The 27588-nt window shown below is 44.1% G+C and overlaps 2 protein-coding genes across 3 annotated transcripts in view; one reads left to right on the top strand and one right to left on the bottom strand.

Moving 5' to 3' along the window:
- The window catches only part of IL27RA (interleukin 27 receptor subunit alpha), a 30766-nt gene extending 4548 nt beyond the window's left edge, over nt 1-26218 (top strand). Inside the window, exons 1-14 of one of the 2 annotated variants that reach the window (XM_063294347.1) lie at nt 3250-3333; nt 3714-3861; nt 4701-4867; nt 5622-5776; nt 6189-6336; nt 6801-6880; nt 9414-9609; nt 11993-12193; nt 12984-13085; nt 18702-18866; nt 20899-21027; nt 23936-24026; nt 24149-24263; nt 25280-26218. In XM_063294347.1, coding sequence (XP_063150417.1) covers nt 3731-3861; nt 4701-4867; nt 5622-5776; nt 6189-6336; nt 6801-6880; nt 9414-9609; nt 11993-12193; nt 12984-13085; nt 18702-18866; nt 20899-21027; nt 23936-24026; nt 24149-24263; nt 25280-25486 — 1887 coding nt within the window. In that variant the 5' untranslated portion in view covers nt 3250-3333; nt 3714-3730 and the 3' untranslated portion in view covers nt 25487-26218. Of the gene's footprint in view, nt 1-3249; nt 3334-3713; nt 3862-4700; nt 4868-5621; nt 5777-6188; nt 6337-6800; nt 6881-9413; nt 9610-11992; nt 12194-12983; nt 13086-18701; nt 18867-20898; nt 21028-23935; nt 24027-24148; nt 24264-25279 lie in introns of those variants that run through there. The other variant, XM_063294345.1, reaches the window with a different exon arrangement.
- KHSRP (KH-type splicing regulatory protein) overlaps nt 1-27588 on the bottom strand; it is a 292174-nt gene that overhangs the window by 71728 nt on the left and 192858 nt on the right. The gene's annotated exons all lie outside the window — the stretch shown is intronic.

Below are 27588 nucleotides of genomic sequence, written 5' to 3' on the forward strand. Positions count from 1 at the left end.
GAGCACTTCCTATGTCTTTCTAAAAACTGCATATTAACTGTTGGTCTTTATCTTGGCTTGTAACATTTTCATTTAACTGAAAGTGTTTCAAGCTTAATAGAATTGAATATTGGGTTGAAATGCTAAATCATAACGTTCTAAATAAATTATAATTGACTGGGTTTACACAATGTACCAATCCATAAACTATGATTTACAAACAAAAGTAGAGTTTGTACAACACTAAATCAAAAGCAGAAAATGGCTTTCTGTAGAAATATGTATATAGTCAATGAGGTGGCTCCAACCACTTTTAATGATTACTTGTTAGATCAGTCATGAAGAAGGCCTTCCTAAATCCAGATGATGTTTCCATAATAACAGTCTCATCTTTGAGTAAAAGGCTTAAGAGGTATTTCTAGATTCCATTGGTTACTTGTATTCATTCAATCTAAAGCTGAATCACAGGTAACAATACTGCCTTGGTCATCCAGGTTTAGAAGAAGTTGCTTGATTATGTTAATGCTACTTCGTTAGTGCAAATGATAGGATCAGTGCATATACATTCTTTTCCTATCATTAGTGAAATATTAAGCAGCTATGCTGGGTAGGAAAGGGCAGTAATAAAGATAGCATGTACATTGAACCTTCAGATATTCTGTTGTCCTCAAGTGCAGAGGAGGATTTTTCCTGATACATGTATTGAAGCAAGATTCAGTTGCTTCTCCAATCATTATTTATATGTAGAAGGGGAGAGAACATACCATCCTGTCTATTCCCCCAAGAGCAATATATCTTGAACTTGCCCTGTGTACTAGAATTTCCCACAGCACAGTAACTATGCTCTAATAAATGAGTTACAGCTAGGCTTGCATAGCACATACTCTGCAAATAAAGAAGCCACTCCTGGCATAGTGAGATATGTGAACTCAGCTAGAATATGCATTCAGTCACTTGTGACTAGGGACCTTGATGGATCTGTGGATGTATATCTTCAGACCTCTATTTGCTAAGGAGAGGCAGGCAGGTCAGACATGCTTGTGTAACTTCCAGACAACAAGAAGGAGCAGGACTGTCAAATGTGTGAAGACCTATATTGGTGGCGGCTGCTGCAGTCACCACTGTGGCCTCCCGCTCTTTAAAACCCACACAGGAAATCTGTCAAGAGCCTGAAACAGGCCTCCAGAGTAGAAGAAATGAAGCAGGTGACACATTTTCAACCCATTAACCCTGATCTTTCTTTCTCATTGAATGATAGCAAAACTGTATTTAGGGTTTATGTTTGGAACGGGTGGCAAAGATAACCTGGAGAATAAAGAATTAAATCTTAGGGGAGAGTTGAAAGTATGGGAAAAGAAGATTGGTCCATTGATAATTGGAAAGAGGTAGAGAAGGCAGGGATTAGCAAACTGTATGTTCTAACTCTATTCATCCCAGACCTCAGTTTGCTCTGAATTTGTTTTCAATGTTCCTTAAATAAACATAATATTATTCTCAATAATACCCTGAAAGGGATTGAACAATAATGGGCAATCTTGGCCTCCAGAGGGCCCCTCCTCCTGACTACTAAAAATTGGTAGAGTTTCATAATATTTTAAGGTGGAGAACACATTTACATTACATTTAGTGTAGTGCAAACACTAAATAGGCTTAATGCTGTTCTTAAAAAGGAGGGAACGTTAATTCTGGTCCCATCCTTCTGTGTGATGCACTGCAGCAATTCCCCTCCTGATATTACATGTGGCCTGTAGCCTTGGACATTTATGCCTTAGTATCTTCCCTTTCCCTAACATGATGGTAGTTTATAATTTTGCATATGTCATCATTTTGAAGAAGAGTGTTTTCTGCTATTTGTAACCACAGTCAACCCCATTTGCAATTCTTTTTCTTGACAGTGTAACTCTTGCTGCATCCATTTTGAATGGCCATAATCATAATCCTAGTACTTGGATGACAAAGAAATAACACATATAAACATTTAATAAGTTTAAAATTAATGTTTCTACATAACAAAACAGATAAAAGATAACAGGGACTCCCAGCAATGTTTAGCCATTTAGTTACTGTTGCTCATTGCAAGATCCCATCAGATTCAAATACAATTCAGTTGTATTTAGAACATTCAATCCATGGAGGTTCATTATCTTTGTTTCCCTCTGTAGATGTATGTAGCACAGGTCTGTCCACTCTTGCTACAGCACTAGAAACCTATCGGGTGAGAGCAGGCCTTAATTCAATCAAGACTTCAGCTTTCTCAGCTCTGTGGCATAATTTCTCTTTCTTGGGGCAGCCCAAAAGTGCAAGCTTGTTCTAACCGCAGCTCTGCTCAGCCACTAAGTATTCTCAAAGAAGAGGGATGGTAATTGATCCCCTCAAGTTTTTCATTCTGGGCATGCTGGATTCTTTTTTCTTATGGCTCTGATTATAAATGGTGCTGAATTATTTTATTTGCTGCTGTTGGAAGTCTCTAGGGAGATTCCTGGAGACATCCTTCCACTGGCCTTCAGCTGCTAAGGTGGACTACCTAGCATCTGGTTGGTACAATGAGTTCTAGGGCAGCTGTTGAAGTGGTAGCAGGTTAGGATATCCAGGCTGAACTCCACTCTGTTTCCTGCCTTTGCATGCTCTTCTGGGACCTCTTCTCCCAAGTCATGCCATAATTAGGTTACAACAACTTTTGCTAGCCTACTTTCTAGCTATGTTAGGATTGCAACATGCTCTCTGGGAAGTTTGGAGTTGCAGTCCCAACACCTGAGATCAGAGTTAGAGAACGGTTGGTTAGGAGGATCCTGAAAATTATTTGGTTTTGATATCCCAGACAGTAACCATATTCACACTATGCAATATGCTCCTCTCAGTTAACTTGAATCAAGGTTTTCCCATGGTGCTAGGCAGCATGTTCCCATATTCCTCTGTTGGATATTCATTTGTTCAGACTAATATCTGTCTTCTGATTTTGGCATGCAGTTTGAATTCCCCAAAGACTGCTTTTATACCTCCCTTTCCATTGCCAGTCAGTTGCACGGGAAACAGGCCATGTAAGTGAATAAAACTACACACAGTTCTGATTTCCCTTCTGTTCCTTCAAATTGTGTTCCTGCAGTGGGAACCATAGAGCCAGTTTGGTGCAGTGGTTAAGGCATCAGGCTAGAAACTGGGAGACCGTGAGTTCTAGTCCTGCCTTAGGTGCAAAGCCAGCTGGGTGACCTTGGGCCAGTCACTCTTTCTCAGCCCTGGGAAGAAGGCAATGGCAAACCACTTCCGATAACCTTACCAAGAAAACTGCAGGGACTTGTCCAGGCAGTCACCAGGAGTCAAAAAACTGACGAAGACACACATACAGACACACAAAAGGTGGGATAATGAGAGGGGCAGGGTTGGAAATTCAGTCAGGTGAGATACCTACAGAAGACCATCTGGCAGGCGTCTGAGGTTTCATGTGGGCTGCAGGTTATTGGCATGTAGTCTAATGATCTAGCAAGAAATAACCTTTCTGTGCTTTGTACTGCCCAGACAGAACAAATTCAACTCTGAGCAATCACCATCTCTTGGGTTTGGCTGTCTGCTTTTGTAATTTGGGGCTGACAATCTGGGCATATCTTGCAAAATTGTTATCGTGAAAAAAAATCATCTAAAAGTTCATAACTTCTAGGCAGCTATAATCCCTTCCCATGAAATGTGTCTTCAACTGCTGTAATTTGGAATGCTGATTGGTGATTCTACTCTGTTTGCAGGTGATCCAGATGCCACTATGGGCCTGCAGTGTTTCCAACCATTTCTCAGCAACATTGTGAACTGCAGCTGGTTGACCTGGGAATCTCAAAATGCTAACGCCACCTATGTCCTTCACTACCAGAGTATAAAATTGGGCAAAATGCTGCTGTTAGTGAGCCCTTATACTGACTTATAATACAAACATCCAAATTAATAAATAAGTCATTGTCTTTTTCAACTAGGACCTTCTGTGTTGGCTAGTGTAACCTGTTGGCTAAATGACTTCATTTAGGAAGTGCAGAGATAAAAGGGGTAACCTGTTAGGATTTTACAGCTTCATGAATGAAGGTTTTGGCCAGATGGACCAATATTGGAGAGGTGTGGACTATTTTAAGGAAAATAGTGGAGAGTTCTCTACGTCAGTTGATCTGGGTGGATTGGAAGCTCTGTCACAGTTTTTCCAAAATGAGTGTAGGGTCTACCATCATAAACAGCAAGTGTGAGGAGTGGAGAATGTAAGAACTTTGAATATAGAATTTGAACTTTTTATAGATGTTTAGTGCACGAGAAAGAAAGTGGAATCATTTCTAAATCATGATTGCATTTTGAAAGCTTAAAAAAACTTGTTTTTAAGATTTCAGACCCTGGCTTAGGGTTTTCCTTCCTTCCATCTGCCTTAGCAGTTAAAAATTCCATGTAGAGCCAATTCTGTAATTGCTGCCACCAGGCACAATCTGCAGTTTTGCAAAGGTTAAAAGGCAGAGAAGGTTGGAAGTCAAAAGGGCTAATTGGAAAAGGGCTTGCAAGGGACCAGAAAAACAGTTCTGCTGGGAACATACTTGGTTTTCATTGTTGTAATAAAATGCTTCTGTGCCTCTTCTTTTATTTGCAACTCTTGAAAGTTGCCTGCTTGGGCAGGATGGCTGGATGGATAGGAAATAGCAAATGTTTAGTTTCCACTTATATGAACTATTGTTAGATGTCTGTGTCTGCTTATTTTTCTGAAGACATCTTGGCCAAGCACGCTCAGTGGTAGCCCAGACGGGACAGAACTGGCTGGTTATTGAACAAAGGAACCTGACACAGGGAGACGACTACAGTGTCTGGATGGAAGTTCGCAGCGCAGCAGGGACTGCTGTCTCCAAGAAATTAAACTTCAGCCTGGATGACATAGGTTAGATAAACTAAGCCAGAGAGCCAGAATGCTTTAGGAATAGATCTGGGCAAACAACCATCACCTTTTGCTCCAAAAAAGTACCTTGCCTTTCTTGCCAATTTGTGCAGGCCTAGTGTCACCCCCCTTTTGCTTGCCACTCTCCTTGTGTGTACTGACACTGACACTCATAATCTCTCCAGTCCCCTCATGGCAGCCATAGGTCTATAAGCTAACATTTTTAATTTTCTACCTCCTAAGAGGAATTGCATGGGGCAGATAGCAGACCTCTGTATGATTGTAAGCTCAAAACTAGGGTCCAAGCAACATAAGAGGGATCTGGATTTGCAGTAGAACTGATACCTTAAAGATACCTTGACTCAGTTCACACATTTTGAAAAGCTATGACATGCTTGGCTTGCTTGTGACTTAGAGTTATGTGAAAACCTGGTCAGTTGTGGCTTATTCAATAAACCATTGGCTCCTTGACTGACATGATGAGAGCCAAACCAAGCCTTTTTCATGCATTGTGCTAAGCCAAGATTTTCTAACCAAGGTTTGTTGAATATGCCAAGACAGCCCTATATAGATCACTAATCCATTGTCCATTATTTCACACATTGTGCCTGATCAAAAATAAACCATCCATATTTTGGCTTAGTGCAGTGTGTGTGTAGGTCAATATTTTTGTCGTTAGGTCTGGGAGTCAGGAGTAAAGCTGAGTGATAAGGCACATGATTTCTGCTTTCTGATCATCTCTTCCCTCATCTTTCAGTGAAGCCCTCTCCTCCTGAACTGGACGATGTGGATCCGGATTGCTCTGAAGCCATAGTGACATGGAAGACCCCTCACTGGTCTGAATTGCAAAATGACCTACCTCTTACTTACACTATTCGATACAAGACGTCCACAGACCATGAGTGGACCTACGTGAGTCTGTCTTGCATTTGTGTCCCATTTTGTGTATATATTGCTTTTCTTTCCCATCATATCAGTTATGACTATGAATATCTATCCCATTGAACTACAGCTGGCTTTGCCTAGAATTTCCACCTTAACCAACTGAAGACAGTGTCCAGAAGGCCAGCTCCAAATCCTTGCTCTAGCTGTTACATGTTGCTTTATATCCCAGTGCTAAACATGATAGGTATCTACATCCAGCATGCTCTCCTGTTCTTGCCATGTCATATTAGACTTGCTGCAATTCTGATGGAAATTTAGATGGAGGTGTTTTTTTTTAATTTTTGTTTTGACTTGGGTCATTTGAGTGACCTTGTAGAATGGATTGATGGGATGTTAATATAACCACAACAATATGAGTATGTTCCATTCCCACCTGCAGGAGAGCCATCTAGACCAAGAGAACCACGAATTAGATGACCTGAAACCATTCACCTGCTATGAGGTGCAGGTACAGTGCATCCCAAAAAACAAAGAAGACTTTTGGAGTGAATGGAGTTCTCCCAAATCCTTCTGCACCTGTGAGGCTGGTAGGCACAATTGCGGATGAAGCAGAAATCCATGCAATTAAAGTGAATGCAGTGGCATCACAGCAGAAATCTGGCTGATGTGTACTTTTTCAAAGACTTGTCTGTTGCATTCACACAATGCATTTTGAGACAAATAGCAATCTTAGGTGTACAACTCAAAGGTATAATTTTATTATTATAAAAGATTATTGAGAGTGTTAGCATTTACTGAATGGTTGGGAGGAGTCCATTTTAGATTTCCAGTTTTCTGTTGGGTCTACTGGGTTGCTATTCATTGCCTTAGAGCAGCAAGATCTGGGTCCTTATCCTTACTGGGATTATTTTTTCATTTGTATCCTTACGTATTATGCACACTGTTCCCTTTTCAGTTGTTTCTTACCTTTATTCTTTGGGGGAAGATCTGCGGGTGTCTGGCTGCCCTGTTTGTTCTCACTAATTCACTGGCTCCTTTCTGATTCTTTTAGCTCCTTTGGGTCAAGTTGATGTGTGGCAAAAAGAGTGTATTTCTGACCATCAAAATCGAAGCTGGTGCCTGCTGTGGAAGGTGAGCTGGATCCTGTTTCTTAACCATATAGCATTCCTCTCCCTGGGTTGCAGGGCAGGTCAGTTTCTTTAGGGCCAGATCAGAATTTGGGCAGAATGTGGCTATCCAGACATTTATTTATTTTATCCAATTTGTATGGCCTCCCATCTCAAACAAGTGACTCTGGGCAGCGAACAATCATAAAATCAATCTAAAACCAAATTACAATCACAGCACTAAAAATTAAAAACATACAGCAGCGGAGAAAAATATTACAATCCATAGATGTCAACATAACCAGGAAACGGGGCCTTTCACACACTTGGGATCCCAGGCCTGGGCACATAACTGGGTCTTCAAGACCTTACAAAAGGCCAACGGTCAGGGCCATCCTAATCTCCTTAATTTATTTTATTTTAAGAACAACAAACCAATTTCTACCAAGAAGAATGATTTTGCAATCTGTATGAAACATGCAGATCAAGCATACCACTACCACACTTCTCCTTTTTTTTTTTTTCCCTCCATAAATTTTCTAGCATTGGCTAATGAGATGCAGAAGGAACCAATGGCACCAAGGCCACTTTCTCAACCACTAAAGAGCTCAAAAATGCCAGTTAATATTTGCATGAAGGGAGCTCTGTGTTTTCAGGACAAGAACATTCCTGTCATTTCCTAATCCTTTTGTAATCTTTCTTTGGTCTATGTAGGTAGAATATATCTTTGCTGCAAATTTGAAAGTAGTCGTTTAGACTTTAATAGATTTATCTATTTGTTCCTGTCAGAAGCATCACAGTTAGAATAAGGCATACTATAAAACATAGAATTTAAAATGTAAAATATAAAAGTTAAAATATATAAAAGTTAAACAGATCCTGCCCAGAAACAGATCCTGCCCAGAAACAGATCCTGCCCAGAAACTGGCAACATTAACTGTGTTCTCTTGTGCTGTCATGAGACCCTCAAAGGTGCATTGGTCAGGGCACAAAGTACAAGTGCACATATGTGTTGTTGCCTGCGTGTCTCCACAGTCACAAAGGGCAGAGGCCACCGGATAGCCCCATTTGTTCGGAGTATCTCTGGATCTTGTTATGCCCATGCGCAGTCTGTTCAGCGATTTCCATACTTCCCAACTTTTGCCAAACCCAGGTGCCAGCTCCTTTAATAGATGAAATATAGATGAAATTTAATAGACTTTAATAGATGACAATCGGTACTTCAGATGCTGGGGAAGCATCTATTAACTCTCATCAGCTATCAAATAAGAGCAAGATAAATGTGCTTAGGGTTAAATCTAACAAAACTGACAGAACGAAGATGCAGTAATAAACTTAGGAGTCATAGTAATCAAAATACACTTCCCAGAAACTTGGATCTAGTTTAGCCCTAAATATGCATGCCTAGGATACCAAATTTCATTTGAGAAGTACAAACCAGAAGTTAGTACTAATAATACTGACTGGCCTTAAACATTTTGTAAAATATAAAGGCAAGAAATTACTACCACAATCTTGCCCTGGAACATGCATGTTAAATTCCATGTTATAAGGCTTGTATTCCATCTGGAGCTGAAAGCCTATTTGATTCTCAGTCTTGTGCCTGCTTTCAAAGTCCCTGCAATATAAAACTGGACAACTTGGTCCTATTTTGGAAGTATGTTTTTTCCATTGTGAGCAACTCAAAGGTCAACATGCCAATGAGCAGCTGTCATCAACTTTGTCTTCTTTCATTGGACAGTGAATAAAAAAACCTCAAAGGGCATGCACTGACTCTCATATCCAGTTTTTTTTTCCCTTCAGTAAAATTAAGTTACAAAAGACTAGGAAATTCATTTAAGTAGGCAGTTAGTCAAAATGTTTATCTAGAACATTTTCTGGACTTGACCTGCGAATTGCCCTAAAGTGCATAGATTTGTCAATCATTTCCTTCTCCCAAAGCAGCTGCTGGGTGGCACTAGCAAAAATCAGGTCTCTTTTATAGCTCCTGTCTGACCAGTTACTTCTGCTTGTCTGCATCCTCAGCCTCTTTGGGGCAGCTGGACTTCCCTGGGGCCCAAGAGCAGCTTCTCAGCTGAGAGAGATACAAGCAGCCAGATCTGGGGTGAGGGTGGAGGGTGCAGAAAAGGCCAATATTTTTGCTTGCTTGGTCCTTGGCATGAAAAATGTTGAAGCACCTCAGGGTCTTTTCAGCACCTCTTGGTAAAACTTTCACTTGCCAGCTTCCTACCTTTTAGAAGAATCTGGGAGGAAATTCAGCTTCTGCACATTTTCTGAATGTCATTTTCTTGCCAAAAGGAGTGCAGACAGTTATTTTTTAACTTTTAATTTTTGCACTGTTATGCCTCTTGTCAAAGGCATAGACTCTTCTGTTGACTAAAAATAAGCAGTTTTCACTGGGATGGCTTGGCTGTTGTGAGCAGAACCTGTGGGGGTGTCTGGTTCAGGAGAAGCAAGGCGTGATTGATTATGAATTGGGCCACTTCAGCCCTGGTTTATGTTCTTTCTACCTACCTACCTTTTTCTTGATTGTGGGAATTCTGCCTCCCTTTTTACAGGCACTGGATCCAGAAGCAGCCCAGGGAAAGATCCTTGATTATGAAATTATCTTCCAGGACCGCAACAAAACACTCCACAGAATGAGTTACAATTGCTGTGAGGCTTTGATCCCTATCACTGCACAATACGCCTCAATAGCGGCACGCAGCTCCATTAAGATGACACTCTGGGCCAATCTCAGCTTGGAGAAAACAGGTGCACCTCCACAATGCACAGAGGGTGAAACAGTCAGTTCTCTCTTGCCCAGCATCCTGCCTTCCTCATCTGAGTCATCTGATTCTTAAAGAAAAATGTGTGGTGGCCTCCTCCCCTTTTACTCACAAGCTATTCATTCCTGTTGCCCTTTCTTTCCTCCACCTTAAGAAAAGATCCTCATATATTTTGTATCAGGCAGTCAACCACTTTGATTCTCTAAGTTTAGAGGTGAAATTCCCAGCTAAATGACATCATCTGAAGTCCTGGTTATACTTGGATGGGAAATCACAAAGAAATCTGAGGCTGTAGCGAAACTGGGAATTCTTAAAATGTTACCCATAAATTACTTTCGTATTGCTGCCAAGAAAACCACACTGATGAAGTCAGCAAAGGTTCAAACTTTGTGAAACCAAGTAGGGTTTTTTAGAGGCCAGGTAAGTTCCTGATACCAGACAAACTGAACAGCTTAAGAAGGATCTGTCCACATGAAGTTCCTTCAAGTCAATCTTGAGGCCTGGTGATGATGTGGAAATGTTTGTGCCGTTTTCTTGACAACTGTATAAGTAGTTTGCCATGCCTTCTTCTGAGGTTTGGGGTTTTTTAACTGATAGACTCCTATCCAGGTACTAACCAGGTCCAACCATGTTTAGCTTTCTGAGATCAGCTGAGATCCAAGACTTAGGGAATTTAAAGGGTGCAAATTCATGGGGAAGAACTAAAGCTTTAGCTAAAAGGCAGTGTAGAAACGCAGCTAAATGAAAAGGTCTGTGAGGGAGGGAAGAAAAGATGTTCCCTGTTACCCAGAAAATAAGGATTTAGAAGAGGTAAAACACTTATTTTTTTGGTCAAACACTGATATCACCAGGATGAAGCCAATCCACATATTTGGATAACTGTTGAGTAGAACTGTGGGACCCAAGGTGGAAGTACCAGCAAATGTAAAGGTTTTAATGAAAGCGGTTTTTAAATCCTTGCTACTGACCCATCTGTGACTGAGGCAGGGGTTGTTGGAGAAGGGGCTAAACATCAATAGCGGTGACTACACTGCTCTTGCTTATGGAAAAGCAGCATGGGCTATGGTGGCTAAGGGGCTGGCTTGGATTTTTATTAGCTGCAAATGGGGAATTTGGGGCATGGTGGAGGGAAATAAGCTAAAGATTATCTGTGTGTGTGATTTTACATAATTATATTAATAGGGGGTGGCTGGGAGAAAAACCCCTACACTCTACAGCTGCAGGAATGAGTGGAAGTGGAGGTGTTCCATCCAAAATTGTTCAAGTCTCCTTTCTGGTAATGAAAGGACCAAAAGCAGAAGACTTGTTTTCTCCCCTCTGTCTTTTATCAGGTCTAGGCTAAGAACTGAGAGCCAATTTGGTGCAGTAGTTAACAGTCCCGGGCTGGAAACTGGGAGACAGTGAATTCTAATCCTCCTTGGGCTTGTAGCCAGCTGGGTGATTTTGGGCCAGTCCCTCTCTCTCAGCCCTAGGGAGGAGACAAGACAAACCGCTTCTGAAAATGTTGTCAATAAAACTGCAGGGACTTGTCCATTTTAGTCAAGACAGACTTGATGGCATACACACACACACACTTTGAATTGGCCCACCAAGCCTTCTTAGGAGGTTTTGCTGAAAGCTTAGCAATGTATTACCATTTTCACGTATGTAGCCTTGCCATAGGCGCTTTAGTGGAAACCTGCAGAAGCAGGCAGAATAAAGTGGGAAGGATCAAGTTCCCCATATAGTGGAGGAGGAGCCACCAGCTTTCTTACTGTCCTTGTTTATTTCTCCCATTGGTGGCTTGGCTTGGCTTGGCTTCCCAAATTCTATCCCAAACTGGTGACTGAGAGAAGTCAAGGGAGATAAACAAGAGGGCAGAAGAGTCTCTTTGGTTCTCCTTTGTTGAGTGCACATCAGTGCTCTTCTGCTTTTGCCTGCCCTCACAGCGTAGGCTGTGTTTCTTGCATAGCTCTAGCACATGGTGCAGGGGCTTGGCTTCCATTTCCTGGTTTTGTGTGGTTTTTGCCCATTTAAACCCAATCACCATTTCATATTGGCTCAACAGCAGGGGGCAGTCGTAGATGGGAGATGCATGCCTGCAATTTGAATGACCCAAAAAGGACTAGGTTTTAATATTCTGACAGTACAGCTGACTGGATGGAGTTGGCTTAACCCTATGCAAGATTGGGTCTGCCTGGAGCTAAATCTAACCCCAGTCAATTCAAGATTCTTTGATATTCTCCCAACACTCTAGCCGTCTTACTGACTGAGATAAGCGTGTTGTGGGAATGCAATTAATGGGATTAATTTATGGCTGGCTGTTTGGATGATAGCCAGAGCCCTGGGCAATGTCCTACATAATGATGAACTGCCTTGCCTTTTCCTAGAGCTCCCAGGCCCTGAGGGGGTGCAGGTGGTGGCCTTAGAAGGTCTGGGTCTCAACGTGACGTGGAAGCCCAGCACAGATCCTCAGTGGGTTCAGCCTCAGGAATACGTGGTCGAGTGGAGAAAAGAGATTGTGGATAATGCGGGAGAGTTGCTGAACTGGAGTCGCAGGCTTGGAAGCAGTACCAGTGCCCTATTGAGAGGTGAGATGGGCAACCTCGCCTGCAGGAATGTTATTTATTATGTACGGAACAGCTTTGGGAATTCCTTGGTAGCTTCAGGACTGTGGAGAATAGAAGACTTAATACATACCCTCTTTCTCTTCTGTGTGTATTTGTGGTTGCCTCTTCTGCTACCACTGACCTGAAAATTTCACCTCTCTGAAGCTGCTACTTTCATTTCCAGAAAAAAACTTGTTTTGTTCCAGAGGAGGCTTCCTTAGAAAGGGAAGCAGCACCTACAGACAAGCATGTGGGGTTGTGGGAAAGGGAGGTCTATAGCAGGAAAAGCTCAGTGCATTAGATCCCCTTCTTCTCCAAGGCTACTCAGGTTTTGTCAGTGATTAATTGCTTTCCGTCTAATGAAAGCCATGAAATTGTGCTTCTTGAATGCATGAACTTTACCTTGTCTAGTTTGTCCCTTCATTTCTGCCACGTGAACTGAGTAGAAGGCAATTGGGACATGGCATCTTCTGGGAGACTGGAGTGAATTTCCTCTGTTGAGAAAACTGGGTGTCCTCTGGCAAAGGAGATGTAGAAAGTTTTCCAGCACTTCCTGGAATCTCGTATTTTGTTTTGCTTTCCTGCAGAAGCAGGTTAAAGTGGAGCCACATGACCTTCAGCTTCTGAAGCTTTATATATGCCTTCTGCTGGTTTGTGTACTGAAAGGAAGGAAGGCCTGCTTCGCTCTTAGCCTGTTCAGAGAGAAAAGCGGGCTAGCAATTGTCACTCACTGAGGATGCTCCCTAAACCTTGTTCCTTTCCTCCTCCTCAGGCAACTTCAGTCCCAAAATACCATACCTTGTGTGCGTGTATGGTTTGTATGCTCATGGGAGAACTGCCTCGGAGCCTGTACGAGCCTATTTCAGAGAAGAAGGTAATCTCCATGGGTGCAAGGGAGGTGGGTTACTAGTGGGGCCAGAATTTCCCCTTTGATTCTTTCAAGCTTCCAAATAAACTTTCCTCCCTGCATCCTTGTAACTTTAAGTAGCACAGCCCACATCAGGTTGGGTGCTGACTAGCATCTCTGTTTTAGCCAGCATTGATGATCTTTGCTACTGTAAAAAACCGGCTAAAGTATGGAGTATCCATATTTATATCTTTAACAAATTCAATATAGCTAATGCCAGTGGCGAAGGAAATTTGCACTCAAGAATAAACTATATACTGCAACTAGATTCAAACACTGTGCTGATCTGTATAGAAAACAAGCTATGGTTTGTTGGACAAGCCAGAACTGATGGGTTCATGCCTCTATTTATTGCTATTTACATGTCACTTCTCATTTATGTATCTCCTGAAGTAGTTCACAACAGTAGTGTGAAAACAGTGCTATAAGTAAAATCTGTTTAAAAGACCAGTATTGGTGGGAGTTAGTAGCTGCAGCTGCTTAGTATAAAAAGATGTGGTTTTTAGAGGGGACTGGAAACATGCAAGTGTTGCCCTTTTATACTGTATAGATCAGGCTGTTCTGCCAGATCCATGCCGCAATAGCAAGGGCCCACCTCCAAGTGACAGGAAACAGCAGGCAAAAAACCACTGCATATCAAGGCCTCCTCTTAGAGTCATGGCTGTTCTGCAGAGCTGGTAGAAAGGCATTGTTTTTCATTTTTTAGCTAAGTAACAGAGAGTCCTAGAACAGATTTGCTTAGATTTTCTTTTCCTTAGCCTTTTTTCTTTTCTTTTTCTGCCCAAGAGAAAAAGCCACCTAAGGTCATCCTGGGGGGCAGGGTATCAAAAAAGCCAAGATGCGACTATGCGATTGATGCTCCATTCCTTTGTATGTGTGAGCAATGTTGACCCCTGTACAAAAGAGGTGGGGCTTCAATCATGTTGCAATAACCACCTCGACTTTCTGGACTTCCTCCCCCAACTTGAATGCCACCAGGCCACCTAGTCGTAGAGAACATAGGCAGTGAGAGATTTAATGCTAGACAGTCTTAATGTTACTCCTTGGATGCCACCCAGCACCCCTGCCAGAGCAGCAGCTGTTGTTGGGAGTGGGGCACTCTCCAGGTGACTATTCCTTTGGGATCAAACCACAGCAAGGGCCAAATTATTTGCTTTAGATATCTGCATGCGCGCACACACACACAATTTATCAAACTCACATGCTTTGAATCGTGATTGATTTGCATGGTGCTGGAGCTTGAGCACCTCAATGATGCCATGAGCTAAACCGTGAAGGGCCACCCAAGACGGGAAGGTCATGACAGAGAGGTCAGACTAAATGCGATCCCTGGGGAAGGTAATGGCAACCCACCCCAGTATTCTTGCCATGAAAACTCAATGGATCAGGACAACCAGAGATATGTCGGTATACCATCGGAAGATGAGACCCCCAGGTTGGAAGATGGTCAAAATGCTACTGGGGAGGAACAGAGGATGAGCTCAACTAGCCCCAGACATGATGACGCAGCTAGCTCAAAGCCGAAAGGACGGCTAGCAGCCGATGGTGCTGGTGGTGAACGGCGAATCCGATGTTCTAAGGATCAACACACCATTGGAACCTGGAATGTAAGATCTATGAGCCAGGGCAAATTGGATGTGGTTATTGGTGAGATGTCAAGATTAAAGATAGACATTCTGGGCGTCAGTGAACTGAACTGGACTGGAATGGGCCACTTCACATCAAATGACCACCAGATCTACTACTGTGGACAAGAGGACCACAGAAGAAATGGAGTAGCCTTCATAATTAATAGTAAAGTGGCTAAAGCAGTGCTTGGATACAACCCAAAAAACGACAGAATGATCTCAATTCGAATTCAGGGCAAGCCATCTAACATCACAGTGATCCAAATATACGCCCCAACCACAAATGCTGAAGAAGCTGAAGTAGAGCAGTTCTATGAGGATCTGCAGCACCTACTGGACAACACACCTAAAAGAGATGTTATTTTCATCACAGGAGACTGGAATGCTAAGGTGGGCAGTCAAATGACACCTCGAATTACAGGTAAGTATGGCCTGGGAGAACAAAATGAAGCAGGACATAGGCTGATAGAATTTTGCCAAGACAATTCACTCTGCATCACAAACACTCTCTTCCAACAACCTAAGAGACGGCTTTATACATGGACTTTAGCAGATGGACAACACCGAAATCAGATTGACTACATCTTTTGCAGCCAAAGGTGGCGGACATCTGTACAGTCGGTAAAAACAAGGCCTGGAGCTGACTGTAGTTCAGATCACGAACTTCTTCTTGCACAATTTAGGATCGGACTAAAGAGATTAGGGAAGACCCACAGATCAGCTAGATATGAGCTCACTAATATTCCTAAGGAATATGCAGTGGAGGTGAAAAATAGATTTAAGGGACTGGACTTAGTAGATAGGGTCCCGGAAGAACTCTGGACAGAAGTTGGCAGCATTGTTCAGGAGGCGGCAACAAAATACATCCCAAAGAAAGAGAAAACCAAGAAGGCAAAATGGCTGTCTGCTGAGACACTAGAAGTAGCCCAAGAAAGAAGGAAAGCAAAAGGCAACAGTGATAGGGGGAGATATGCCCAATTAAATGCAAAATTCCAGAGGTTAGCCAGAAGAGATAAGGAATTATTTTTAAACAAGCAATGCGCGGAAGTGGAAGAAGACAATAGAATAGGAAGGACAAGAGACCTCTTCCAGAAAATTAGAAACATTGGAGGTAAATTCCAGGCAAAAATGAGCATGATCAAAAACAAAGATGGCAAGGACCTAACAGAAGAAGAGGAGATCAAGAAAAGGTGGCAAGAATATACGGAAGACCTTTATAGGAAGGATAACAATATCGGGGATAGCTTTGATGGCGTGGTCAGTGAACTAGAGCCAGACATCCTGAAGAGTGAGGTTGAATGGGCCTTAAGAAGCATTGCTAATAACAAGGCAGCAGGAGACGACAGCATCCCAGCTGAACTGTTCAAAATCTGGCAAGATGTTGCTGTCAAGGTAATGCATGCTATATGCCAGCAAATTTGGAAAACACAAGAATGGCCATCAGACTGGAAAAAATCAACTTATATCCCCATACCAAAAAAGGGGAACACTAAAGAATGTTCAAACTATCGAACAGTGGCACTCATTTCACATGCCAGTAAGGTAATGCTCAAGATCCTGCAAGGTAGACTTCAGCAGTTCATGGAGCGAGAATTGCCAGATGTAGAAGCTGGGTTTAGAAAAGGCAGAGAAACTAGGGACCAAATTGCCAATATCCGCTGGATAATGGAAAAGGCCAGGGAGTTTCAGAAAAACATCTATTTCTGTTTTATTGACTATTCTAAAGCCTTTGACTGTGTGGACCATAACAAATTGTGGCAAGTTCTTAGTGGTATGGGGATACCAAGTCATCTTGTCTGCCTCCTGAAGAATCTGTATAACGACCAAGTAGCAACAGTAAGAACAGACCACGGAACAATGGACTGGTTTAAGATTGGACAAGGAGTACGGCAGGACTGTATCCTCTCACCCTACCTATTCAACTTGTACGCAGAACACATCATGCGACATGCTGGGCTTGAGGAATCCAAGGCTGGAGTTAAAATCGCTGGAAGAAACATTAACAATCTCAGATATGCAGATGATACCACTTTGATGGCTGAAAGCGAAGAGGAACTGAGGAGCTTTATGATGAAGGTGAAAGAAGAAAGTGCAAAAGCTGGCTTGCAGCTAAACCTCAAAAAAAACAAGATTATGGCAACTAGCTTGATTGATAACTGGCAAATAGAGGGAGAGAATGTAGAAGCAGTCAAAGACTTTGTACTTTTAGGTGCGAAATTACTGCAGATGCTGACTGCAGTCAGGAAATCAGAAGACGCTTAATCCTTGGGAGAAGAGCAATGACAGATTTCGATAAAATAGTTAAGAGCAGAGACATCACACTGACAACAAAGGTCCGCATAGTTAAAGCAATGTTGTTCCCCGTAGTAATATATGGCTGCGAGAGCTGGACCATAAGGAAGGCTGAGAGAAGGAAGATAGATGCTTTTGAACTGTGGTGTTGGAGGAAAATTTTGAGAGTGCCTTGGACTGCAAGAAGATCAAACCAGTCCATCCTCCAGGAAATAAAGCCAGACTGCTCACTTGAGGGAATGATATTAAAGGCAAAACTGAAATACTTTGGCCACATCATGAGAAGACAGGACACCCTGGAGAAGATGCTGATGCTAGGGAGAGTGGAAGGCAAAAGGAAGAGGGGCCGACCAAGGGCAAGATGGATGAATGATATTCTAGAGGTGACGGACTCGTCCCTGGGGGAGCTGGGGGTGTTGACGACCGACAGGAAGCTCTGGCGTGGGCTGGTCCATGAAGTCATGAAGAGTCGGAAGCGACTAAACGAATAAACAACAACAAAAATATCCACAAATCTGAATTTACACTAAATAATAAATAAACTACAGGTAGTCCTCAATTAACAGCAGCAATTGGGACTGGAATTTCCATCACTTAGCGATGAGGTCATAAAGCATGATGTGATGTGACCACATCACTTAGTGACAGCGATCCCAGCACTTCCCACTGCCATCATTAAACGAGGATTGTGGGTTGTTAAGCGAGTCACAGGCCGCTTGCAAGCAAGCCAGCAAGCAAGCAAGGCGTGGCATCAGCACAAGCACGGCGAGGCCAGGGGTGGCTGCTGCCAGGCGTGGGGAGGTGCAAGCAACTTTCTGGACCAACTTACAACCTTCCCTGCTGGCTTCCCCATTGACTTTGCTTGTGGGAAGCTGGCAGGGAAGGTCACAAATGGCAATCGTGGCTGTGGGATGCTGCAACCATCATAAGTGTGAGCCGATTGCCAAGCGCCCAGATCGTGATCACGTGACTGAGTGGGTGCTGTGATGCCCAGAACGTCAAGGACTGGTCATAAGTCTCCTTTTTCAGGGCCATTATAACTTCAAACAGTCGCTGAATGAATGGTCATTAAGCAAGGACTACCTGTATTAAGGTGTTTTGGCTGCTGTACAATCATTCTCCAAAGGGCCCTTTTGGAAGAATTTGGTCTTCATTTCCTCTCAGAAGGCCATCAGTGCCAGGGCTTGCCTAGCTTCTGGAGGGAGGCTGTTTTATAATATGAGTGCCATGGTAGAAAAACCATGTTGTTATTTTTTTCATGCGAACTAGGAATTTTGGAAAAGGCTATTGTATTCATTATATAGAACTTTACCTACAGGGTATACCAAAAGTCGGGCACCAGAGATAGACTCATAGACAAATTACATTAAATGTTTGAATTGGTTGCCATTTTCTTTTTAAACACTTCCTTTGATGCATGACCTTTGAGCATTCCTCAGTACAGCAATATTTTCTCTGATGTTCCCAAATTCCAATGTGATAGTCTCCTTTGGATCATCTATTGGCTTATGGGACCTGATTTTGGTACCCCTTCTATAATGCAGTAGGTACTGCAAAATGCCCTTGTTACAGTGTGGAAATGGACTGTAGGCACTGCCCACGTACCAAAGCACCAAGCCTGTTCTTTAAATCACAGCTTCTAATTCCTCCTTTGCTTTTCCAGCACCATCAGCTGGTCCCCAGGTATGGCAAGATAGAAGACTTTCCTCTACTGCCACTATCATCTCTTGGGAGGAGATTCCCTTGGCAGACCGCAACGGGCATATCATCCACTATACGCTTTACCTGAAGCATCTCAGCTCAGGCAACCTTACGGTACACCCGCCCAGTGAGTGAGACTCCAGCCTAAGTCTCACTTCATAGCTGAGGAGGAAGCCACTGAGTCCTCCTGAAATTGCTTCTCTCAAACTCGTTACAATGCTCTACATCAGCCTTCTCCCTCTGGGGTCCTCCGGATAGGTTGGTTTACTCCCTTCAGTCCCACATTAGATGGAGATAATTCAGCACTTCTCAAGGGCACCAGTCTGAGGCTACATGATATCCATAGCTTTTTGCTGGAATGTTCACTTACAAAAGGTTTGTGGGGTCCAGCAAGGTTATCCTGTAACATTTGGGGAACAAATAGTCATAACAAGGGGAGCCACATTTGTTTGCTCTCTTTATGTAACAAACGGGGGGTGGGGGGGAGTCTGATTTGTTACAGTAAAAAGTACATGTAGCTGGATATGTTTCTCCTTATTTGGCTCTTCCTTTGGAGTCTAAAGTATGTCTAGAACCTTAGGGGCAAAATCCCCTTATATGAGAAAGCATAGAAAGGCATGAGGAGTGGTTTTTGGCTCTGCAGCACATCTTTTCTGTGGAAATCAAACCCAATCCTCCAGTAGCTCCCCAAAATTACAAACAGGATTCCAGCTGATACTATCCATACAGGTAGTCCTCGGCTTACGGCCATTTGTTCAGTGACCATTCAAAGTTATGCTGTTGAATGAATGGTGGTGAAGACCGGTCCTTGGAGTTCTGGCCGTCCCAGCACCGCAGTGGTCATATAATGATGAACTGGATGCTTGGCAACTGGCTTGCACCTATGATCAGCTGCAGCACCTCGTGATCACATGATTGCCATTTGCAACCTTCCCTGCTGGCTTCTCCAGAAAGTCAGTGGGGGAGCTGGCACGGAAGATTGCACGTCTCTGGAGTAAGTGTCCCACATCCGCACACCCTCCCCCAGCCCCTCTGTGCTCATGCCGTGCTGGCCACTCGTGTGCTCCTGCACACCCTCCCTGATCTTTGCTGTGACTCCCTCACACGCTTGTGCACCCTTGTGAAACCTCCCCAACCCTCCCTGCACCACCCTCCCTGAGCCTTGATACATCTCCCATGCACCCTCATGCACCCCCCCAAGCCTCACCATTACTCCCTAGCACCCTCGCACAGCCCAGTGCACCCTCCCTGAGACTTGCCACACCTCCATCACACCATCGTGCACCCCCTTGCACCCTCCCCCACCTGGAAGCAGCCATTTACCTGCCTTTTGGCCTGCTTGTGAACCATCTGGGACTTGCAACTTCCTGCCAGCTTCCCCATTGACTTGCCTGTGAGAGCTGGCAGGAAGTTGCCTTGCCTAACCACTGTGGGATTCAGTTAACGACAGCAACCAGGGCTGCAGGGATTGCTGTTGCTAAGTGATGCGATTGTGCTTTATGACTGTCATCTAGTGACAGCAATTCCAATCCCAATTGCTGACATAAGTCAAGGACTACCTTTCAATGTGTGGCAATGTAAGAAAACAGTAACATTCAACATACACATGGGAGGGAGAGGCATGCAGAGATCCTGATCTCATTTATTTATTTATTTATTCATTCATTCCATTCAATTGTGTCTGATTCTCGGAGACTGCCTGGACAAGTCCCTGCAGTTTTCTTATCAAGGTTTTTCGGGAGTAGCTTGCCATTGCCTCCTTCCCAGGGCTGAGAGAGAGGGACTGGCACAAGGCCACCCAGCTGGCTTTGTGCCTAAGGCAGGACTAGAACTCACGGTCTCCCAGTTTCTAGCCTGGTGCCTTAACCCCTACACCAAACTGGCTGTCCTCCTCCTTATGCCTTAGATTAAATGTGCATTGTAAGGCATCCTTTTCCGAAGGACTAGACACCAAGTTGGGGAAGACATGGAATTATTTTTTCCATCTGTAAAATGTAAAACTAGCCAGTGTAATCTTGTCTGGTGTAAAACTAGAAGTTAAACTAGCTGGGGTTCTAGACTCTTTCTGTAGCTTATCCTCCACCAGTAAACTCTGGATGATGGGTGCTGATTGCCATCTGCCTAGGATAGACGTTAATTTTTTTTTTTTAACATTACAGTTAATGCTAGGAAAAGAAATTATACTGTCTCGCATCTGGAGCCAGGAGCAACCTACCACCTCTGGATGACTGGATCTACATCAGCTGGAGAAGGTGTGGCCAGTGCTCTGTATCACTTTAGTACATCAGGTAGGATGGACTGCTGGAAGTTCTGTTCCTTATACCAAGCTGGAATGTTAACAGGAGACACTGTGGTAACTACAGGAGCAGGAAAGATTGTGATAAAACTGGCTGTGAAATAGCACTTTAGAGCAAAAACTGCTCTAAGAATTTTGATCCCCTCTGGCTGTTAATTATAGGTAGTCCTCGACCTATGGCCATTCATTTAGCAACTGTTCAAAGTTATGAAGGTGCTGAATGAATGGTGGTTATGACCGGTCGTCAGAGTTCCGGCCATCCCAGCACCCCCACAGTCATGTGATCGTGATCTGGGCACTTGGCAGCCAGATTTGTACTTATAACCAGTTGCAGCGCCCCGTAATCACGTGATCGCTTATTGCAACTTTCCCTGCAGGCTTCCCCAGAAAATCAATGGGGAAGCCAGCAGGGAAGGTCACAAGTCACTGGGGTAAGTCTCCCCCACCCACGCACCTCCCCCAGCCCTTCTGCAATTGCACTGCACCAGCCACTCATGGATCCCTGCACACCCTCGTGCACCCTCCCCAACCCACGCCATACCCATGTGCACCCTTCCCATCCCACACTGCGCCTCTGGTGAACCCCTCACACCCTCATGCACCCTCCCTGACCCTCCCCCGCACCCCTATGCACTCCCTCACTCCCTCCCCCACCTGGCAGCAGCCATTTACCTGCCTGCCAGCCTGGGACTTGCAACTTCCTGCCAGCTTCCCCACTGACTTTGGTTGTGGGAAACTGGCAGGAAGCTGCCTTGCCTAACGACCATAAGATTCAGTTAACCATGGCAACTGAGACTGCAGGGATTGCCATCACTATGCAATGCGGTCATGCTTTACGACCACATTGCTTAGCGATGGAAATTCTGGTCCCAATTGCCGTCATAAGTCAAGGACTACCTGTAAAGAGTTTTGGATGCAGGTAGTCCTCACTTAGCAACCACTCGTTCAGCAACCATTCAAAGTTACAATGATGCTGAACAAGGCGGACTTACGACCGGTTCTCAAAGTTGTGGCCATCACAGCATCCATGTGGTCAAATGATCGCAATTCAGACATTTGGCAGCTGGCTTGCAATTACGATGGTTGCAGCATCAGATGGTCACATGACCACCATTTGTGACCTTCCCTGCCAGCTTCCCACAAAGTCAATTGGGAATCCAACAGGAGGTTGCAAGTCTCTCCCATAAGTTGCTCCCGCTCCTCCTGCTTTTTTCTCCTGAGGAGCCCTGTGTGGGATGGGGATCTCATATTTCATAGTGCCCACCCACATTACCCGCCCACCCATACTCCATAGTGCCTGCCTGCAGCACCTGCCCGCCCGTGGCACCCACCTACCCATACTCCATAGCGCCTGCCTGCAGCACCTGCCCGCCCGTGGCACCCACCTACCCATACTCCATAGCGCCTGCCTGCAGCACCTGCCTGCCCGTGGCACCCACCTACCCGTACTCCATAGCGCCTGCCTGCAGCACCTGCCTGCCCGTGGCACCCACCTACCCGTACTCCATAGCGCCTGCCTGCAGCACCTGCCTGCCCGTGGCACCCACCTACCCGTACTCCATAGCGCCTGCCTGCAGCACCTGCCTGCCCGTGGCACCCACCTACCCGTACTCCATAGCGCCTGCCTGCAGCACCTGCCTGCCCGTGGCACCCACCTACCCGTACTCCATAGCGCCTGCCCGTGGTACACGCCCATACTCCATAAAACCTGCCCGTAGCACCTGCCCACCCAAACTCCATAGCACCCACCCACCCACACGCCATAGTGCCTGCCCATGGCACCCGCCTGCGGCACCCACCCACCCATATTCCATAGTGTCAAACCGCCTGCCTGTAGTTCTCACCTGCCAGCCTGGGATGCAGTTTCAGTGACATGAGCAAATGCTTCTGGATTCCCGCCTCTTCCTGTCATGTTCACTGTTTCAATGTGCCTGGTACATCGTAACACTTCACATGTCATTTGCTACTCCCGTATTTGATTTGTAACACTTCACGTGTCAGTTGTTAATGGCGTGTTTGATTTGCAGGGAAGGGAGGCTGCCATAGCCTGGACTGTTATCTCTTGGTTGAGGGAATGGAACGTGTTTGGGTTTTCTCAAATGCTCAAGGTTGTTTTCCCAGGACTGGTGAAGACAGTTACTGGCACCTGGGAGGGGGGGTAGTTAGAACGGCTGGGTGGGGGGAGGTCTTACGTTTTGAGCCGAGGGTTCTTAATTTGTATTTGGCGCGCTTTTGCTCATTCTCAGCTTTCTCTGTACTTGCATACTAATCCTTCAATAAACCAGATTTCATAGAGTCCACTTGTGAGTCTGGCTTTGTTAGGTTAGGCAACCATTACACTTCCCAAGTCACTGTCACGTGAGGTCCAACGGCAACAGGGACTGCCGAGATTGTTGTTGCTAAGTGATGTGATCAGGTGACATTGAGCTTTACAACTGCATTATTTAGCTATGGAAATTCCGGTCCCAATTACTATTGTTAAACAAGGACTACCTGTATCTGCATACTTCTGGGAGGCCCTTTTAATGGATCATTGCAACCTAATATCAGCAGGAGTTTGAGGCACGTTTTTTAGAAGTGTGCCACTTTTACTTCATCCTATTAGAGTGAAGAGCGCCCCATTCTCCTTGTAGAAGAAGGTAAGGTTCATCCTCTTATGGTATCAGGGCAGCAGGGATTGAGTACAGTCAGTGAATGACAAGTTTGAGCTTTTTATCACAGATGCGTTAATGTTATTCTTGTAGATGTTTATATTTTTACAGTGGATGTTTTATGGTTGATGTTTTTGTCTTGTACCATGGAAGTCATGAATTGTAAGCAGCCATGAGGTGGAATGGAGTTGGCAACATATCAATTTGATAAAGTCATAAGTCTTGATGTTGTCCTTAAATCTTTTGCAGTTTTTCAATGGCAGAGCATCGTGATAGTTTTCTCACTTGTGGTCATCCTGGTTCTAACAGGCTCCATTGTACTGCTGTTTAAGTACAGATGGTAAGTAATGAAAGGCAAGGATGCAGGCATGGAGAGTGGATGGCTCCCCTGAGGTCTTGAACTGGTGCCTAAGTGCTAACTGGAATCCTGCGCAAAGTCATCTCTGCCGTCTCTCTTTGTAGGCTGCTGGGCTTCTGCCATAAAGTTATGCCTCGGTGGTGCTGGCAGAAAATTCCAGATCCAAAGCACAGTGGGATTGCCATGGAGATGAATGAACAAAGCACTGCACCTGCCATGGTAAGAAGCAACTGGATTTTTAAAAAATTGCAGGAGTTGGTGTGCATTTGCAGGGGGTGCTAAAGGGGAAGTACTGTTTTCCTTTGAGATTTTGTGGATTCATCTGCCTCTCTTTCTAGATGGTCCTAAGAAGAAATAAAGCCAGCAGTAGGTTACTGCTGTAGCAGGTTGTTTAAATAGTCATTGGTTGAACATAAAGCCCAGGCCAGCTACTTTGTACATTTGATCAAGGCATTACTTTATTTATTTATGTTTTAAAATTGTATTCCATCCATCTTCTGTGTGGATTACTTAGAGTGGCTGGTCAAAGCAGAAGGCTATGCCCGTTCATTGTGCTGAAGATATTTGGTTTTCTTGTCATTTTTTAATCTTTATTTGCCATGTTTCTGAGCTTTGATCCACAGCTGTACCCTAAAAATGTGCTCACAATTGCATCTGCAAATGTATTCTCACAATTGGACACTTTCCCCAATTATGTAAGAGTGGTTAGAGCTGGATCAGAGGTTAGAATCCCTAACCCAGCACCTCCAGTTTTGCATTAGAGTACAATTCCCATCATTCACAAGTGTGACGAAATTTGGGAGTGTTGGAAGTTGTAGTTCAGTACATCTGAAGGGAACCAAGTTGAGGAAAGCTGCTGTAAAGAGTAGGACAATAAAGAGTTCACTTTCTCACAGATAAGAAAAAGATAGATCCATAGTTTTTTTGTTTTTTGCCTATCCCAGCAGAAACAGTGGAAAAACATGTTCCCTTCCTCCAATATTTCTGCTTTTTATGGAGAACTCTGAAGAGGGGAAGATTGATGGTGGCCCCAAATGCTGGTTGGCTTTTGAGCTATGTGAACTTTGGTGAAGTTAAGTTGCTTGGGAACTTGAAAAAGAGGGGTCAGTTATTTAAGAACTTTGCTTTAGAGATGATGCTTTGACATCCTGAATGGGCTTTGCTGTCCCCTTAGGTTTCCCTTGTTGTCTGAGTTTGTGTTAGGGCTTCCTATGACTTTGTTGCATTTCTTTCAGGATACCCTGACCAGATGTTCTGCCCAGTTTACAGAAATTATGGACATTGCCCAGATATCGGAACCAATCCCTGAGCCATCTCCGCCACTCGCAAGACCAAATGCTGTGGTGACTTCTGGTTATGAGAAGCGATTTCTTCCTACTCAGGAGGAACTCTTGAATTGGATTGAGCTGGAGAGAAACAATTCTCCATTTTCTGGGGACTAAGGGAAGGGGAGACGTGATCTTTGGTGCTACTTCTGATGCAGCTGCAGATCAAGCTTCTCTTGGAAGGATCATTCCTTGGGCTCTTGGAGCTTCTCTTGTGCCTTTGGATCAAATGACTGAATGGCCTTTTAACATCCTTTGATCTGCTTAAAACAAATTGGCAGTGAGCTTAAGCCAGAGACTACAGTGATCTTACCGAACCTCCAGGGTCTTCAAGACTCTCCTGCTGACTGAATACTCTTCTGATCTCTGCGCATCACCAGAATATGGGATTGGTAGAAGTGTTGGATGGCTGGCCCTTTCTCTAAAGATGCCCAGTCTAGCCCTTCCCCAGGTGCCAGAAGCAGGGCCTTTGTGGCTGTAGCCCAGCAGCTGTGAAATTCCCCCAGCTGGAACTGAGGAAACCTTCTTTTCTACTTTCTGCCAAGGAGGGCTGTATAAAACTTTACTGTTTAAAGAGCAGGGTGATTCCCCTTACCCATAAGTTATTGCTACTTATAAACTGTTTCAGTGTAGTGGCTAAGGTTCTGGAGTAACCACAGAGAGACCATGAGTTCCAGTCCTCCCTTAGGCTGGGTGGCCAGTCACACTCTCTCAGCCCAACCCTGCTTACAGGGTGGTGGTTGTGGGGAAAATCGGCAGAAACTTTAGGTGTGCATCTAAGGTGTACATTTTGAGTTGGCCAGAAATAAAGGCAGGATAAAAATCTAATAAATATTTGTATATAATCTATTTTGTAGTTCACCAACTTTTCTTTTAAAAAGCAGCAGCATATAAGCACTCTTAAAGGGCACATTGTACTTAAGCAGCCCATTGTGGAAGCTATCCCATCCATACAACTCTTTCCTTTGTGGAGAAGACGGCATGTATTTTCCTGCTCTTAATTTCTCAACCTTTTGATTATAGGAAACCTTATTGCAATGTTAATTTCCAAGTGGTTCTCCTGGCCATAGCAGTAGGTCGAACACTGGAAAGCCATGCTTCTCTCGCTCCAAAAGTCTTGGGGGTGGAGCTTCATCTAATGGAAAATCCTATACGCCAATCCCTGAGCCCATATGGAGCAGGAGAGGTTAGTGCCCTGTCGTAGAGTGGGCAGGTGCATAGTTTGTTCTTTCTGATTTCTTGCTGGATCAGATCGGTACCTCAGCAAGGCCAGTAAATTACAGACAGTAAGCGGCATGGAAACTGTAGTCTCCTACTCTTCTATAAGAACAGGGGATCAGAGAGATTCCTGCTTGGCTGTCGTGGCTGGTAAATGGATATCCATGTGTCCATTTCCAGTGCACTGAGCTGATCTTATTTCCCAAGGGACCTGAATCACCACCAGTCATCCCATTTTTTTTAAAACCCTGAGAAATGGACCCAGAGTTCTCACTCAAAGCCTAAATGACCAGGCTCAGATTATCATACTGACACATTATTGAAAGGCCTATCTCTCTGGAGAAGTCTCTAATGCTGGGAAAGGTGGAAGGAAAGAAAAAGAGGACGGCCAGCAGCAAGGTGGATGGGCTTAGTTACAGTGACGATGCATGCACCATTGGAGGACCTGAAGGACCAGATTAGGGACAGATCCTCCAGGAAAAAAAATCTATCTAATCACTTAAGAGTTGACACAATCACAAGACTTGGAGATAAAGTTACCAAAGAAGTTCCAAGGCAAAATGTCTGAGTAAGATATGTCCGTATTGAAAAGGGCAAGCAGTCAGTCATTGCTGCTTACATCATGACATATCTCCATGCATCTTTTAACTGTAAATGCATATGCAAGCACAAATATTTGGCAGTACTAACCAACATTTTAAATGGTAGCATTATTTCCCTTTTTGCCACTAGAGGGCAGGACAGTTCCAATATTTTGGGTATTTTTGGCAATTGATTACTTTCTAAAAGTTCTGTTTTACAAATACCTTCTCATGGGTCTTTTCACTTTCAAGCTTGTTCATGAGTTCCATTCAGCATGCTACAGTTATTCACTTTGCCTGCTTTTAAGATGCAGACTTCTAGCATCGTGATGGGATCATTTCTCATTTCATTCTACGAATGGCCTTACTAAAAACAAATGTGCCAAAACTGAGCATAGAGTTGAGAGCACCTGTCTGGCA

The sequence above is a fragment of the Candoia aspera genome, chromosome 2, assembly GCF_035149785.1.
Source record: "Candoia aspera isolate rCanAsp1 chromosome 2, rCanAsp1.hap2, whole genome shotgun sequence".
NCBI lineage: Eukaryota > Metazoa > Chordata > Lepidosauria > Squamata > Boidae > Candoia > Candoia aspera.